The sequence below is a fragment of the Sceloporus occidentalis genome, unplaced genomic scaffold (assembly GCF_023333645.1).
Source record: "Sceloporus occidentalis isolate IW3139 unplaced genomic scaffold, rSceOcc1.0.p SCAF_17, whole genome shotgun sequence".
NCBI classification, from domain to species: Eukaryota; Metazoa; Chordata; class Lepidosauria; order Squamata; family Phrynosomatidae; genus Sceloporus; species Sceloporus occidentalis.
The window spans coordinates 4,939,634-4,958,931 of NW_028316997.1; the positions used below are offsets into that span (position 1 = coordinate 4,939,634).

Here is a 19,298-nt window from a genome sequence, read left to right on the forward strand (position 1 = left end):
AGAAAAAAAAAATCAAGAGGACTAAATCCAGAATGAAATTTACAACAGATACCATACATAATCGTAAGAAAACAAATGGCTTTTTTTCAAGTTTCATTTTGTTAAAAAAAATGTATATCTTAATATTTTCACGGGTAATGAAATATTAATCATACTTGTTTATGAAAAACAAAATGTAAAATTGCTCAATACTTTTGCTTACAAAAATTGAAACTATAAACAGTCACAAAATATATATAAAAATGCCACATTGAACGAGGCAATCGTACGCTACCTAAAAAGGTAGCATACTTCTTGGCAGCCATACTCAAACAGTAGTGACTGATAAAAAGGCATTGTGTAATCTGGTACCATCAGGAGACTTTTCACCATGTGTCATAAGTTCTTGTATTGTCATCCAGTTGTCCAAAATCTTTTTGTTACGTTTCTTCATCATTTTTTTGTGACTCAGTTCAATGATACTAATTTCTTTTTTGCTCTCGCTGCCGCTTTGAGGGCTTTCTTTTAGGCACTCCAACCTGCTACGCATCATAAACTCTCGCCTTCTCCTCTGCTCCTTGGCTCTCATAAGGTGTTGTTTCCTCTCCTCTTTGCTCCAGTAACGACCCATTTTCATTTCACTCATTGTATCATCATCTGTAGTCATTCCACTTCTCTCTTCCTTGATTTTTAAGGCACGTTCTTTTAAAATCTTATCTCGTATTGGTCTTTTGGCGATGTATCTTGTTCCGTCACTTCTGATCTTTACCTTCCATTCCATCCTTGGCTCTGCTGACCTTTGTGAATCCTTGCACATGGTGACCAAATTAAGCTGGCTTTGTGAATATTCAACAGCAGATTTCTGTTGAATAAGTTGCATGTAACTTTGATAATGTCTTGCATGAATGGGTATATTTCCATATCTATATGTAGAACTGTGATAAGGGGAAAGGTATGGAATTTCCTCTGCACTTTGTTTCTTGAGTTCTGAAATTGTCCTGCTCTCAAGCACATTATCCTGAAACTCAGTACTCAGGTTCTGTTCATTAGCTTTATGTTTGTTTGGTGCGTTCTCAATTTTACTTAGTCCAGATGATAAATGATTTGTTACAATAGTGCTTCTGATATTTTTTCTGTTTGTAATACTAATTATTCGCTGGAGAGAGCTGTCAGGGGATCTGTCTACAATTAGAGGAGTGCTCCTACAACTCTCAGCTGTGTTGTAAGCACTTGAGCTGTCCTTATCTGACCTTTCCAGGTTTTTTATGACCTCACTCACTTTATCCCGCTGAAAATCTGTACTGGTGTTATAATTCTGGAATCCATTTTCCTGGATGGACCAAACACCCTCTCTCTGTTCTCTGTTTTGGCGTTGATGAGCCTGCATAATACTTTGGCACTCAAGCTCTATATTTCTCAGTTCTTCATTCAACATCTGTAACTCATGCTCCACTCCACCCTGTTCTGCCGTGCTACATTCAATAGTGCTGCTAGAGTAATACAGATCATACTCTCCTCGGTTTCGAATCTGGCACTTAAGCTCTAATAGCTGCCTATACCTGTCACACTCTTCGTCTTGATTGCCAACAAAATCAGAATCCATGTACTCTCCTGAAGCAAGACTTCCATTACAGTGCAATTCAATGCTTCCTATTGTTTCTTGACTTTGCCGTAACTCCCTGTTTGTTTGAAGAGATATGTTAGTGGGACCCTCCGCTGTGTTTTCTAGTTCTGAGCTCTCATCGTTGCGTTGGCTTTCATCAGTCCTCCCAACTCCACTATCCTTTTCATGGTTGTTGGATGAGGACGTTGCTGTGTCTGTAGTGCCATCTTCTTCTTCTCGCTTTTTATGCTGAAATAAAAAGGATATTTAATGGACTTATTATCACCAGGTACACTTTTTTTTATGATCCTGTGTCATTTATTGATTTTAGGGAGCAAGTAAGATAAATAACCAATTATATGGATGATTTACAATTTAATTGGGAATGTACAGTATTTATTTTTTAATATCAAATTATGCTAAAATAACTATTTAGGTGCCATAGCTTTGTATGGTACATCACTACAAAAACTGTATTTATTATAGGAAAATGGAACAAAAATAAAGGTAATTGTTGAAAACCCTTTCTTTAATAAGTGCTCAGAATTGTTTTGACTAGCAGCACCATGGACAGGGACACTGTAAGACAAAGCTGTTGGTAGCAGGGTACAGAGCCACTTACAATAAACTCATAAAACAAAGACATATCCCAACACACATTCAACCACAAGAAGCATTACCTCTGCTTACATGGTTATAAAATCACTTTATCTTAATGTGATGTTTGTTTTTGATTGTTTTTCAACAATTGCAATGGAATAACACAATATCCAAACAATTGAAAGGAAAAATCTTACCCATGCAATACAGGACAAACAGGAAACAATAACGATTTTGTTAAATCTCAATGCAAATTAAATAAGATGCTGTTGAGTTGCATATTAAATACTATGTACCTCTTGCACTTCATTAGCTGTGTACTGCATAGCTTCGTTATGTTGTTCTTCCAGCAGTTCCATGTTTAATTCCTCTAAGAATTCATTCCTTTCATCATCCATCCACCCTTCATCCAGCTGTAAAGAATACATTAGCACATTACTTTAACACTAGCCCATGGTAATGAAGTGTATGGCCTAACAGCAATGACTAGGCTTTTCCTTTCATCATAATGGCTTTCTTCTGGAAAAATAAGCTTTTTATTTGCTTCATAATAATACTAATAATAATAACAACATATCTTGGATGCCTTTCATCCTTTAAACAATAGGACTCATATTATTTAAGGTATAAGATAACAAAAGAGCTCTTTTAGCATTATAAGCTCCACTACTGTGCCTAGTGCCAGAAATTGGCTGTGTGATAATACAAGTTGTTTGTTTACGGGTTAAGCTATTATTTAAATTCTTTAAAATCCATTGTTGTAATTGGTATAAGAAATGAATTGAATTCTCCCATTACCATTTGTGCAATAACCTGGCACAAGGTACACAGACCTGGAAAACATCCAATTTAGGAAAGCCACTAGGGACAACAATGTGCATCAACCAAGAAGGACGTTGATACCTTTTATTGGACCAACATCTTCCTTAAAACTATGGTTTCCAACCATTTTCCCTGAAGTTCTGTTTAATCATTGATGAAGTAACATGTGTTGAAATGGTGATATTTCTTTTGCCTTGTAGTGCAGTCATATTGTAATTAGTGCACTGCGTTATTGTTTTTTTCCTCTGAAAGTAACCACCTTACATGAAGATATTATTTTCTTCTGCCTGCATGTCTTTTGGCATATTACTATTATGCATTATTTTTGTTTATATGGCACCAACAATGTTTGCATCATTTCTCTACGATACATATATTCAAGGGGTATTGCACAACTAGAATTGACAGACTAAGACAAACAAAAGCAAGGTTACAATTTAGAGGTATATCTTTTTGGACATTTTTAACAATATTTATATATTTATATATATTTTTAACAATATTTTATTGTACACACACTGGTTTGAGAGAAATAATGCCATTATATTAGTTTACCGTCATGGCTTCCATTTTGGCTTTGTTTTGCTATTCTCTGGAAACACAGATTTTATATTGATAAGCAAAACTAAAAGCCTTTACTATTTTTCCCTCAAACATTTATATGTGCCCCATCTGCTTTTGTATTGCTTTTGTATTGCAAAAAGTGTCAGCCTTAGACCTTAGATATTAATTTTGTGCACTCTACACCACAGCAGAATGAAGTGCTATTTTAATGCTAAATAGACATTTTATAGCTCGCTCACCATACAATGGTAGCAGGACTAGCCAAATGTAAGTGTAGCGTAGCACGACACCTTACTATAGTATATTAATAGTAGCCTAGTGTACGGCCTAATGACAATGGCTGTTTTTTTATTTTCATCATGGCACTCTTCAATAAAAGGCAGACTAGGCAAGTACCCAGTGGGAGACAAAATAGACAGAACTCAATGTTATTTCTGACTGCTCACAATATTTTCATTTTCAGCATGAGCTGTACACTTTGGTAATGTTCTGCTCAACTCTGACTAATCCCCTGCTTATATAGCTTTAAAGTTGTATATAACAAACCGCCACACTGACCCAAGTTCAAAATGGAAACTCACACCCTCAGGTGTCTTCATTTTGAGCTGTCAGGTTGGATAAACAATACATAATTCAATTATTACAGATTGGTCAGAGAAACAGTATGACAAGTTGTTTTATTGAAGTCTCTCTACTAACCGGTATATCTGGTCTTCCAACCAGCAGGACAATTTTCTTGCATTCATCGCTGGACAGCAATGCCACGGCCTCTTCTCTGTTCTGTATATCTTGGCCATTAATCTAGGTTAAAAAAACCAAACCAAACAAGAATGGCACATCACTTTCCATTGCCACATAGAAACACAGATAAAAGGACTAATATCAACTAATTTGTGATAAAATGTACAGACAGTGAAATCCACACAACAGACTCATCCCCTACCCAAGACGGTAAATGCTGTCACTCAATTATATGCTTAATATAAGAACACTATTGATCGGTGAAAGATGGCAAACACCAGAAGAGGCAGTTATGTTCATAAATGTCCAACCTGCGCCCCAGTAACATACATCTAGCAACACAATTAACCAGCCTCTGACAGGTGACGTTCATCTTTCACAGTTCAGAGTAATGGAAGTGTCACTCTGAGATAATAGCACTGGTAGAAGGAAGAATGGCAATTCTTTAGCTGAAATCACTCATACTGTAGCGATGCACTGAGCCAATTAGAGAGAACTGCAGTATTATCTCTCGCCAGGCAATACTTAGAGGACACTGCTGATTGTAATTCAATGTAATCATTCTGTAATCCTGTAAAATAAAATGCCTTTCTCTATTAGGTTGCAATAAATAAACTCTAAATTGGGTATCCTTTGCCCACACTACTGAAACTTGAATTCATAGGGAAAATAGCTCAAACAAACCCAGTTTAACAAAATGTTTGATTACATGGGAATATATGCCATGTAAGTGAAGCTAATGCATTAAAGTGTTGCATTATGTCACCTTAAATTACCACACTTCTAGTTAATTAGATTTTTTAAGGCAGCTGTAAATCCTTAGTTGATGATGACTCTAAATACTACAAGACCTTAAACATCAGCATCATAATTCATGGCTGGAAAAGCCTGTGAATCAAGCCTTGTACATGATGAAATAACTAAGCTGCTTTAGACAGAAAGAGGTCCAATTATAATAATGAACATCCCGAGAGTTTAGTTAAAACTGCCCTCTACATGCATCATATTTCATAATTACAACCAATTTGGTTGTAAGGACAATTCATTCTCAGATCCTAATGTGACAGTTTTTGAATTCTGCTTATCTGCAGATGTATTTGGCTTTGTCACATTGCAGTCCTCTTGTTAATACACTTGATTGCAACTCTGTATACTTATTAATAGCAGATTTATGGGAGTCATTATGGAAACAATGTGTGTACTTTTATTGTAAATTCAACGGGTACAACAGCATATTACTTTAGAGCAGAAACAAAACAAAAAGGGTTTTTTATTCCCGGTAACACACTATTTTGTTAGGAATTCTGCCATCATTTGGTAATTATTCTATAACATGAGCTAAGAACTTTGAATACAGATTGGAACCAGCCTATTTAAGGAAGCTTATCATATAATTTCTGTGAACACGGGTTACCAACACAAACTTATCTCGTACCCACCTTTGTTTTATTTATTTATTTATTTAGGCTATATGTAGCAGTGAATTGATCTCTGATGTGTAATCTCTCTGTTTCTAGGTCTTGTCTGAATGAGTGATGATAGAAGAATTGGCCCTATCGACCCACCCTAACTATGTCTACAGCTCTACATGTTTACTCACATGCTATCTGATCATTGAAGGCTAGAATTATATTCTGGACCATATAGGCACATAGATAGGTATGTCCGAGCACTAAAAATCTAACCTGTGTTAATTAACATCAATTTTAGAAGCGGTATCAGCTTCATTGAACTGTCTGGTTTAAAATCGATGGTAGTAGAGATTCTACATTTTCATTGACCACACATAGTTGTGAAAATACTCAAGAATAAAGATGATGGAAAATATATTTACTTCCAAAAACAGTACAAGATTTATTGTTATAGTTTTCGTTGCAGATGAACTGGGAGACGTTATATTATTACAGAGCTCTCTTTTCCTACTTGCCAGTTCTCTTGTTGCTGTAAATTACAGATGATATTATGTCATAATCCAGTTTATTGAGTCTGTTACTAGCAATAAGCAGAAAGATTTTGTCTGACCAAGGCTTATGCCGATTATTACTCTCTACTAGGCCAGGGGCGACAGGAACGCAGCCACAAGCTAGAGGGAAGAAGCTAGAGATGGAACTCTGGAACATTTAATTGGTCAATCGAGCTGCTGTGATTTAAGTCACTAGTTTCTTATGGTTATCAATATCAAGCACCTCATGTGTCATACAGGTCCATATGTGTCCATATGTGTCAACATGTTATAAGGCAGAACCTCCTTCCATAAAACATATTCTTTCTATAGAGTTTCCATGCAAAGAACTTTAGCAAGGGCTGGTGGGTATATTACGCAATCACCACTTATTGTTGGGATCTTCTGATATGTTTCACAAAATTTCAAAATTACAAATATATCAAATTCCTGGAAACATCCTACAAACTGATTGTAAAGTGCACTGGGAACATTTAACTCGTACTTCTAAAACACTTTGTTTTCAAGTCAGATTTCCATAAAAAGTAAATCAATGTATTAGAAACTTGCTAATAGTCTAGCTCAGGGGTGGGCAATTAATTTTCCCATGGGGCCACATGAGAAATTGGAATGGTTTTAGAGGGCCAGACCTCTACAAACTACAAACTCCGAAGCCTTGTCCATTTTGTTAACTTATGTGCTGTTTAATAAAGTTATTCAAGCCTACGTCATTGGTAGAGGTGCTTGAATAAGTAAGGCCTGAATAACTATTAGCACAGCACAGAAGTGAACAAAATGAACAAGGCTTCGGAGTGCATACCGTATTTTTCGCTCTATAAGACGCACCTGCTGATAAGACGCACCTAGATTTTAGAGGAGAAAAAAAAGGAAAAAATATTTTGAGCTAAAAAATGGGCTAAAATATTTATTACAATAACTGAATAAGCTATGAACACAGTAAGACACACGCAGTAAGACACACACAGACACAGTAAGACACACACAGACACAGTAAGACACACACAGACACAGTAAGACACACACAGACACAGTAAGACACACACAGACACAGTGAGACACACACAGACACAGTAAGACACACACAGACACAGTAAGACACACACAGACACAGTGAGACACACACAGACACAGTAAGACACACACAGACACAGTGAGACACACACAGACACAGTGAGACACACACAGACACAGTAAGACACACACAGACACAGTGAGACACACACAGACACAGTGAGACACACACAGACACAGTGAGACACACACAGACACAGTAAGACACACACAGACACAGTAAGACACACACAGACACAGTAAGATACACACACACACAGTAAGACACACACACACAAACACAGTAAGACACACACACACAGTAAGACCTCCCTCCCTAACCCCCCTTCTCAGTATCTCCCCTCTAACTCCCTAACCCCCCCTTCTCAGTATCTCCCCTCTAACTCCCTAACCCCCCCCTTCTCAGGATCTCCCCCCCCGCCCCGGTCACTTACCTTAAACTCCTGTGTTGGAAGCGTGAGGCGTTTGTCTCGGGTGCCGGCGCTTCACTGCTGATCGCCGGCGTCTGACGTCATATGCCGGCACCCGAGACAAACGCTTCCAACACAGGAGTTTAAGGTAAGTGACCGGGGCGGGGGGGGGGACACCGGACTCATTGGTGAGTCACCAGGACACTCCTTGCGGGCCGGTCCGAGCTATTCAGCGGGCCGGATGTGGCCCGCGGGCCGTGCTTTGCCCAGGTCTGGTCTAGCTCATAAAATACCAAAAAAGGATGCCAGCGATCTTATTTTGGTCATTGCAGTCTGCAGGGGTTGTCACCAGAGGGCTTATAAATGTAATAATGCAAAATTTATAATTTCCAATAAAAGGAAATACATTTATTTCACATTGCTGGCTGTATCACATAATGCCAAAATCCCCCAAAAAAGAAATAAAAAATAACTTAGTAGGCATACTTGTAAAATCCTGTCTCCTTCTCGAATGCGACCATCTCTTGCAGCAATACTATTTGGATCAACCTAAAGCAAGGACAAATACCAAAAAACAAATAAGATACAATGCTATTACAGAGTGAAGAGAGATTAAAGTGTACAATTAAAGAAGCATTTGGAAGAATGTTTAACATATTTTATCTTTTTTTTTTTTACCAAGTTCATCTTTTTTAACAGTACACTGTAGGTCATAAACCCTTCTGAAATCTGATGAACGTCACTTTTTGTTATGGATAAATTCAAGGCGCTTGCTTTAAACTAACAGGTAGGGCTCTCTGGCTTATCTAAGTTGCAATATTTCAGGAATGAATAATGATCTAGGGGCCATACTGGGAGCACTATCTATCACCTTTCGCTTGATGGTTATCCTAAACCATTCATTTAGCACTGTCATGCCAGGAGCTATTATTCAAGCAGAACACCTCAAGTGTAGCATTAGGTTTTAGGTTACATTTCATATAAAATGTTACATAATCTTTTTTTTTAATAGCCTCTCTCCAAAATAATAAATCAGTCTTTTATTTAACTGTAGAATGCTATGTAATTACAAAAAAAACCCTTCATTCTTCAAGCAAATCAGTAACGTATCATGCAGAGAGAGGATTTTTGGCAATTGAAAATGAAATAGTGATTTTAGTTTCAAGCCAAAATAATAATAGTAAACATATTGATGAAATGCTTTTCTGCTGATGGAAAATACTGTGTTTGCATCATTGTTTTAAATGTATCAAATGCGACAAACCCTGCAACCCTGCTTGTTACAATGTAACTGCTCTTCTTGTGTGTTTTAGCCCATTCTTGTGCTTGATAGCTTGGTGACCCCAGTCGCCCCTCTACCTTCCCCCAATAAGCGCATAAAGGATGCACACAATGCCTCAGCTCCTCCATGGAGACAAATAGCTCTTTTTGTAAATAGAATATATTCATCACATTCTAGTCTACTGATTAAACATTACATATTGACGTATTTCAAAAGCATAGAATAAAAAAACATTCAAATCAGATAGAATATTTCAATCTCTTTAGTAGGAGCGGCCTGACCTGTTCTTAAAATATCTTCTAAGGGTCACAGTTTTGGGAAGACATGTGCCTCTTTGAAACCCTTTTGCCAAATCATTTATTCTGACTAATGTCTGCTTCATGTCTGTCATTCATTGTTATTTTCTATTTAAATATCTGCCCTTCTATGTACTATGTACTCACTGTACCTCACTGACATAGATGCCTGTGTCTTCTTCATCATCTGTTCTGTAGCAGACTGTAAGGCCCAGCCTGTCTTGATTAGTAAGGCGACATAGCTCAACCTCCTGTAAAAGGCGAAAACACATAGCATTAAAATGGAATTCATGCCTTTTGTAGAAAAGGAATCAGAATTTGTACTTGAAGGTTCTTTATATACAAATTCAAAGTAGAATACACTCTAAATAAAGTCCATACATCTACTCTTGGAACTGATAAACACAAATACGGTCTTATCATTTTAAAACAGTTTGTAATGTAAATACAGATTAGTCTCTTTTATAGAGTAAGCGTTACAAATATTACTGTATCTGTTAACATTAATTCATTTCATTATAGCTTTTATGGCCAAAGAACTGTAATAAAAAAACACGTATGGTCCCTGGCTCTGTATATTTGTCCAGTTTCAGGGTTGGATTAACCATAAAGCAGACTAAGCATTCAGGTTACATTTGTACTATAGAAGGAGGGTCAATCTGACTACCATCTTGCATTGCGTTGCTAAGAAAACTTCCATTTGACTATTCACCAAAAGTTAATTTGACTGCAGTTAGCAGTTGACTCAAAATCAACAACCTGTCAGATGCAACAAAAGTTAGCTAATTTCTCAGAAGTGGACAAGCTGCCTCAGAACCTGTGATAAAGTTGAAGAACAATAATTGAGTTAATCCCAGAGAGGCTCATATGACAGAATCAACCATTGACTTGTATGATCAACTGAAATAAAAAACTAGATGGAGATGACAAAAGTTACCGTATTTGCTCGATTATAAGACGAGGTTTTTTTCAGAGCAAATGCTCTGAAAAATACCCCTCGTCTTCTAATCGGGGTCGTCTTCTAATCAGACCTCAAATAGAGGTCTGATTAGGAGACTAAGATCCAGATCCCCCGCACCGCTGCAGGGGACCTGGATCCCCTTGTCTCCCCCCCCCCACACACACACACACACACACACTTACCGGTGCTTCCTGCTGTATTGCCGGGGCAGCGGGTTGACGTCTACGCGATTCGCGTAGACAACGTCCGCTGCAGCCGGAAGGAGGCGTGGCTAGCAGCGGGGGTTGTCTGCGTCCGTCGCGTAGACCTTCCCCGACTGTCAGAGATCAGAGTTCCCCGCACCGGTGCGGGGAACTCTGATCTCTGACAGCCGGGGAAAGTATACGCGACGGACGCATACAAACCCCCGCTGCCAACTCCACCTCCTTCCGGCTGCAGCGGAAGGCGACGTCAACCCGCTGCCCCGGCTGGAAGCACCGGTAAGAGAGGGGGGAGGGAGGGGGGAGAGAGTGTGTGTGTGTGTGTGTGTATTAGTTAAATGGGGGTATAGGGTGTGTGTGTGTGTGTGTGTGTGTGTGTTAAATGGGGGCATAGGGCATTTCTGGAGTGGCGTTAAGGGGGCATTTAATAGAGCACTCTGCCTCCTGAAATGCCTTATACCTCCCTATATGCCACCCTGCCCCATAATATGCCTTTTAACCCCCTAAATGCCAGAGTGGCATATAGGGGTATAAGGCATTTCTGGAGGCAGAGTGCTCTATACAATGCCTTTTAACTCCCTTAATGCCACTCTGCCTCCTGGAATGCCTTATACCTCCCTATATGCCACTCTGCCCCACAATATGCATTTTAACCCCCTAAATGCCAGAATGGGATATAGGGGTATAAGGCATTTCTGGAGGCAGAGTGGCACATAGGGGGTCAAAAGGCATACCATGGGGCACAGTGGCATATAGAGAGTTAAAAGGCATATCATGAGCCACAGTGCCATATTGGTGTGGCAAGCCTGGGGGCAGATGTGCGTAACTGGGGGACAGGTTGGAAAATACAAGGAAATAAAAACAAAAAAAATATTTTTCTCAATCATAGCTTTTATTTAAAAAAAATAGTTTACATGAATTAACATTTACTGGTAAAACTTTTTTCCTTTGGGGTCGTCTTATATTCAGGCTTTTTCTTTTTTTCCTAAGTTAATATTCAGATTTTGGGGGGTCGTCTTATAATCAGGGTCGTCTTATAATCGAGCAAATACGGTAATTCGAAATTTATAGCAACCTAATGATACATTAACAAAAACTGCCATGGTGCTCAATGAAACAGCAACTTGATGTTTTATATGCTGATGAGTTGCTGTTAAGGTTGGGTACTATTGAGTAATTTTGTAACTTAACTCATAATTCAAACCTTTGGTAATAGGTCTGAACGTATAACTTTACAACCTACATGATGAAGACCTTACCACCCTCCCACAGTTTGAAAGAACGTATGTATTTTTATAGAGTAAGCATTGAAAATATAACCAGTATCCCCGCTTGTCATGGGGGAGGCTGAGATTTGATTCCCTGACAGGGTGGTGTTATTATAGTACTATGTAATCTGGTGCCACTCTATACATAGAATATTAAGTGCTTTCTTTTACTTCTCAACTCTGAGCTATAATGGTTCTTTGTGTTTGTACAGACACTCCAGCAGCAGTCACGCTGGTTTCAGCACTTATACTGATCCGTTGTATGTGAAAGGTTTGGGAAAACAGTGACAAACTAAGTTTCTACAGCAGTTAGATTACTATATAAACCTATCCTAAATCCTCATGGCATGATGATGATATACAACTGGGAGTGACTACCCTCATTGCTGCATCAGAGATGACACTTTCAAACATAAATTGCTCTTCCAAGGAGTTTTCCGATAAGAACCGTTATAAAATATGGCACTTGGAAAGTAATCTACAGCAGCAGGGAGAAATCACTAAATTATTTTCCACAGTCACAATCTCTAACATTGAAACTAAATCTCTTCTGTTGCATTGGGTTGCAGCCCAGCCTACAATAAAAGCAGCCTTGCATAGTGACATTTTTTGTTTCATCACATTGTTAGATTTTAAGGGTTTCAAAATTATCCTATGCAACTGCAATCGCATACCAAAAATGTGGAACTGGTTTAATGGAACCCGTGATTCACTGGATATAATCATTTTTAAATGATTATAGGATTCAACTTTATATTTAAGTTCTAAATTGAAATGGAAACATTTAAGATATATTAAAAAGTAAAATTAGCAATAAATGACTAAAGGGGGTTAAAATACAGTATGTTAACTAAAATCATCAAACAGTCATGGTTGGATGAGAGAAATAACAGCTAAAATAAGGAAACAGTTTGGGAATTATTTTTTTTTTTTAAAAAGGGAAATCAGTATCATAATATACATTGTTCTTTGTCCATTCTACATGGCTTCAGTATGTTATAATATGGGATTTACATATAGAAGACCATTGGAAAAGTTCAGCACAGTTTATGTGAGGGGTTCCAAACGCATGATGCTAAATCATGCACCAAGCATTAACAGAAGTATGAGCGATTCAAGGACAGCTACAACACAGCAGAACTTGCAAACTACAAGTAAAGAAGACAAAGTACTGAAAACAGCTGTACGGAGTACGGTGCTGAAAACATGAATGTTCAGGCTGCTGTCCATGGTGCTGGAAATATATAACATATAAGAATAATACGTGTGGTTCCTACATGTCACTGAAGTATATTATAGCTTCACACTATGTATTTTTAAAGTTTTTATTGATGTTTGAAGGTTGGTATTTATTTTTATTTGTCAATTTTAATCAAGTTATTTATCCAAACTAAAATCTTAATGATAAAAACATTTGATATGCTAATTATACGGCAAACAAGTCTCAAATCTCCATGATGCATTTGCATGTACTAAACAAAGACATCTATAAAGCTTATTTCTGCTAACTAGCACACAGTAACAGCAGTTCTAGATTTTTGTAACTAGATAGTTTCGTATAAGCCATTAATATGAAATTAACACAAACACTTTCCAACAGTCATATGGCTAAGCATCAGATATTTCACAGCATGCTATATTATTGTATATACCTCCAAACACCAGTTTGTCCCACTCTCTGCTTATGTTTTAACCTGCATTACTGCTCAGTGCTACAGAAAATATGTTCTGCTCACTGCCTTTACCCATTCGAATACTTAACCCTGTGTGATCAAAAATATAACTGCACCATAAATTGCAAATTTTAAGAGAGATGCCTATAAACTTTTTTCATTACATTTCTCAGAGTGTATCCTACTATGTCACACTTGCCAAATAAACTGTTTCATTTACCTTAAGTAGACACTCACTTTGGTTGTAAACACAAGTTTAAAAACACACAGAACTTCTAACTACGTTATATTTTGTGTGTGACAATACTCCTTTACACCATTTGTACAGTCACTGAAACTTTGCATTTCCAGATAATGCAAACTGGTAGCCGTTACAGCAGAGGGGACTAGAAAAATAATTTTGGCCATGTTATATTGAAACAAATGGCCTTTTTGTAATCCACTAATTTATACTGTACATGCTCAGTTGTACGTTAAGTAAATTCTATAGGAAAAATGTTTTGTTGTAGTAGTAGGCAATATTTTTATTCTTAGTGGACAAAAGTCAACTGTCGTAAATAACACAATAATATACTTTAATAAATTTTTTTACATAAAATGATATAATTCAAAGTGTTCATTCATTCACATTAATAACAATGTATATGAAATTGGACCATTTCAGAAGGATTCTCAACCATCATGATCATATTCCAGTGCCAAATAATTTGCAATCACATCATATGTGTGTTACATTTCTGAAGAAAAGCAAAACACAAGAACCTCTGATCCAGGGGTGCGATAAATAAAGCGGGAAATTAATTTCATCATTGGCTAATGTTTCAACATCAGCAATTGCCAATTCTCCCTCTAAATTAAATCGTTACCTTAGGGTCACTAATGTTGTGCTCAGGCCAGTCTAAGACATTATAAGTTCTGCTGAAGGAACCCAACCGTAAAACTGTCCCAGCATGTTATGCTTACTGAATACATTTAGATTGGCCCCAAAACATCAATATTTAGGGACATTTTCACAACACAACACACAGATATATATATTTTATTTATTAGCACTGATTACTTTAGAATGTGCCCTGAAACATTACCTCAAGCTGTTCTAAAATTTTAAACACAAATAAAGCATCAGGCAAATATTTAAATAATAAGGATTTTAGTAATAAGAACCTCTCATCTAAATTTATATAAAAAATTGATTCAACTACCAAAATCAAGCTTTCAAAATAAAGTTAGTTTTTCTGGTCGAATGCTCTTTTTACATAAAAAGGCATGCGCCATTGGTGAATATAATTATATGGTTCTTAACTTATAATAATAAAGTTGAAAACACATTTTAAGGCTTTCATGCACATGCCTTCTTTCATATGCCATAACATTACTCAACATTAAATAATACTAAAAACTAAATAAAATGGGGGGCAGCAGTTCTATAAGGTTCAGTAGGAGTTAAAGGTGTATACCAAGTTTAAACTCATTGTTTGTTGGAAAGGAGAAAGCAACACAATTGATAAAATGTTCAATAGGAATGCGATAATGAAAAAAAAGAATGTTATTTTTATTTAAAAAAAAGTCAAGTCATTTTGTGTAACAATATAGTGATTCTGATTCTATAGCACTGGTGTCTATGTGGATTAATAAAGCAAAACAGGGAGAAATGTCTGATAAATGATATATATCAAATGTCTAAAAAATGACATTTGTTTCCATTTTGCAGATCCCCAAGATGTATTTCTTTCCTCATGCAGTCTGTAGTATTATGATATAAGATTAATTTATCACAAAACAATCTTGCAGGGAAAATGCATTTAAAGAGGTTTCTTTAAAGTGGCCGCCAACCTGTAAACAAGTTGAATCTGTTGACAGCTTTGCAATCACAAACAAAATTGGATTCCCTTCTGTCTTTTCACTTATCAGTGATGACAGGCAGAGAATGCCATGACTTTTCGAAAAAGAAAAAGAGAAGGAACAAATCAGAATTGATGTCAGATTCACCTAAATAGATATGGTCACTAGTGCTGGGAAAAAAAAGACACTTGTGTTTATCAATTCCATGTGCTAGATGGAGATAATGCCCTGGCCGGAGGACTGTTAACTTGTATTATCTTTCAATTTTACTCAGTATTGCCATATCAGATAATATGTTAATTGTGTAGAAAAAATGTATCTTCTTTTTATCCATTATCAAAGGAAAAAAAGTGTGCTATGATCATTATGAAATAGATAACAAGGAAAGCATAATTATTGTTATCATCAGCCTAAAAAAAGGACAGTCTTTGGGACTATAGCATTAAACATAGGAAAGTTTGAGCCACAGAACTAGAGTCTCCAACCTTTTGCGGAAGTGCTCAGGGAAGGCATGGTTAACGGAACTGATACTGATGAGAAATGAACAAAGAAAGAAGACAGAAAAACAAGAAGAAGCAAGAGAAGAAGCAGAGATAAGGAAAAGGAGACATTCATTTCTGAATGGAAAAAGCCCTTTGAATATTGTCCAAACTGAAAGGGCAGGAAACGAGAATAAAGGGATTATATCCACCTGCACAAGTCGAGTACATGCCATCTCTTTGTTTCTAGGTTTATTATTTAACCATTAAAAGTAGTATTAATATTAACATGAAAACACATCTAACATTGGGCCTATATAAAATAATTAGCCTGAGTTTAGAGGAGCAGGCAATGAGAGGCATTCTGTCAAAACAAAAACACTTAAAATACAAATATTGGTTAAGATGATTCTTTTATTGTCTAGTTGAACTGCAGACTTTCAAGATTAGTTTTCAGAAATTCTTAAACCCAAGCCCAAGTATTAAATATTGAACTGTAGACAATTCTATTTTTCATCAACCAAGTACAAATAATGATGACTTATAGTCTATTTGTCACAAATATGAGTAACCAAGTTCAAGGTAATGCTTCGGTCATGTTACCATTGTCAAGTTGTGTATGACTTGATTTATGGCGCTTACTTGTACCTGTACAATGAAAAGCTGAACGACACCAAAATAATTTATGTCTTCAAAAAAGTCATGCTTTCTCTTTACGTGACAAGTAAAATAACAAAAAATGTCTACATAACAATATCCAACAATTAGCAAATTATTTCTAAACAATTACCCTCATTAATTTTGTAGACTCACTGGTAATATTACATGATCAAGAAAATTGTGCTTCTTTTTTCTTCAAGTTAACACAATCTTCATGACTCAGCGCCAAGAAATAACTCTATTCTGGCCACTGGCATGATTTAAAGGTTTCAAAACTACATTTTAACCCTTGTCAATCTCATAAAAAGCACAACTGGACTGACCATACATCTCTTCCTAGGAAATATTTTATCAGTGTATTATAGTGTCCATTATTTCTTCTTAAAGGGCATCAATCTGCTCATGCAAGTATAACTACTTAATTTAAGATTAGCAAATCCTATAACATCTAAAATACTTCTACATATATTAAGTAGACAACAGAATAGAGAGAATTCATCGAAGTTGATCGCACAATGACATTGTACAACCAGTAACACTATTAGCAATTTTTCTGTTTTCCAGAATCCATCCACACATCACTAGAATTCAAAACTTTTTTGGCCAAATGTTTGGTTCTGCCCTTAACAGGGAATTGAGATGTCAACCAAAACCTAGACAGAATAAATAATGAATGATATACTCAAAGGTATTAAAAATGTGGAGTCACCAAAACCCCCCACAATTACTCTATAAGAAGACAGGACTCCACTGTGCCTACCTAGAACTGAATGAGAACTGAATCTCATCTGACATCAAATCAATGATTACAGTGGGACGATTAGCAAAAAATAGAGGCTACTGAAAATCTGGGCATTTACTAGTGTGATATTACTCATGTGAGCTTTTAATAAAGATGAATAACTAATTTAAGAAGGCAAGCTTCTCCACGTTAAATCACCCATAAGTGAAAAATCTGTCTGCTATTTTAACAGTTTCTTGAATGTCAAATTAAGTGGAATAAACAGCGTTATTTTATTATATAGTTCAAGTATTAAACGTAACCCTTTAAATTATAAAATGTACATTTCTCCAATATATTGCTAAGCTTTTGATGGGTTCATACTGGGTTTAAAATTATGCTCAGACCATCTGGATCGATCTCACCAGCCTTGCCAGTTGTTTTGACAAGCTCATCAAGTTATGGTATCATAACACTGCGCGTTCAATTAACGTATGACCTGCATCTATGTTACCTGAATGTATTAAATGCTGCAAGGCATAACAGCCTAACTAAGAACTCATAGGGTCTGACACTGAGTCTCAGGGTTTTTACACCCAGATTATCAGGGCCACACAATGTTTACCTGGTTCCTTCTACATTTACATAATATCTTTACAACTGGTGCTTTTTCACAGATATAAATCCTTGATACATACATGTAATTTATATTTACCCCCTGGGCGGTAATATAATTATTTTTTTTTAATCAGGAACTATTTTAATGACTTAATTTGTTTTTTTTGTAGGTGAACTAACTCATTTTACTGATGTGCCATGCTCCATAGAGTCTGAGAGCACATATGAATACTTACCTGAAATGCAGGGGAAAACACTAATGTTTTTCAATTAAAGTTCTTGCCAGGTAGTCCCTAAAATGAACTTGCTTCATTGACTCTGTGGGCTGAACTATTAAACAGATATTTGGTAGGCTGCCAAGGTCAGCTCATTTTGAAATTTTTCAGATATAGATAAAAAAAAATGGTGGTTATACCCATACAGAGTTTCTACATGCAAAGTTTTATAAGAAATGTAATGGCCAAAAGCAACCAACGAAATGGTGAATTCAACAGGAACGTTCCGTCGATCACTATAGTAATACCTTTGTACTATAATAATTTTTTAATATAACCCACAATATGCCCCTATTTATGGCTGATATCCTTGTGTTAGATACAGAACAGCATGCACAGAAATGATTCAGAAAATTCCCAATTACAATATTCTGGAAATTCTGTAAATGATTTCCTAAACAAAATGATTTACATATTAGTAAATCATTTTGTTTAGTAAATCATTTACAGAATTTCCAGAATATTGTAACTGGGAATTTTCAGCTTTTATTATAGGGGTATTTGTTCATGAAATCCCTATATTCTGAAAACAAGCTGTATTCTTACATATTAGGAATATTCAATGGTGATATCTATATATCAGTAAGATACATATGTTGGTTATATCCAGATGAAAAATTAATTTTCATGAAAAAATATGAAGTAATAGAATTTGAAAACAAGTGTGATCAACAGAAATACAATTACATAGCTTACTCTTTACAAGCATAGTTTATTAATAGTAAATTATGCTTAAGCTCTCTTTTATTAAAAAAAAGGAATTCCTTTGGGAAGCTATTGTAAGGCAAGGTAAAGCCCCAATATTTTTCATAAGCCTCTTCATGGACAGGAGTGTCCATGTACAAACAGGTTGCCTATCCCCACTAACACGTATTCCCAAATCTCTTCAGATGTGAACCCGGTGGCATCATGTTTATGCTGTCAGCAAAAAATCAGCAAATGAGAAAGGCTAAGACAATTGGTGTGACTGTAATGATCATACAGGCCTAAGTCCCAAAGGGGACTAATGAGGACCTATGAGAAAAGGACTGAACACGCTCCTTCATAAATCACTGGGCACAGTATGACTTGGCCAAATGTAGACTAAGCATTTTCATAGAGTAACATCCTTTTTTAAGGCTGTCAAGTGGGCTCCTCTCCTCTGCTTTTTTGATACTTTTGAAAATGTTGCTCATACTCCCTCCATTACCTGTGTCTGCTCCCCCCAGTAAGACTTTTTTAAGACATGGGGAGAGTCTTTATACATAGGAGCATCCAGATTTTAAATAGT

General features: G+C 36.4%; 1 protein-coding gene across 1 annotated transcript in view; it reads right to left on the reverse strand.

The window, feature by feature from the left end:
* Positions 1 to 307: 307 nt before the first annotated feature.
* The window catches only part of LOC149302773 (PDZ domain-containing RING finger protein 4-like), a 61,867-nt gene continuing 42,876 nt past the window's right edge, over positions 308 to 19,298 (reverse strand). Inside the window, exons 4-8 of the mRNA XM_089482062.1 lie at positions 9,484 to 9,582; positions 8,240 to 8,302; positions 4,268 to 4,369; positions 2,479 to 2,595; positions 308 to 1,831 (exon numbers count right to left, since the gene is read on the reverse strand). Of these exons, the coding sequence (XP_089338188.1) occupies positions 308 to 1,831; positions 2,479 to 2,595; positions 4,268 to 4,369; positions 8,240 to 8,302; positions 9,484 to 9,582 (1,905 nt within the window). The remainder of the gene's footprint in view (positions 1,832 to 2,478; positions 2,596 to 4,267; positions 4,370 to 8,239; positions 8,303 to 9,483; positions 9,583 to 19,298) is intronic.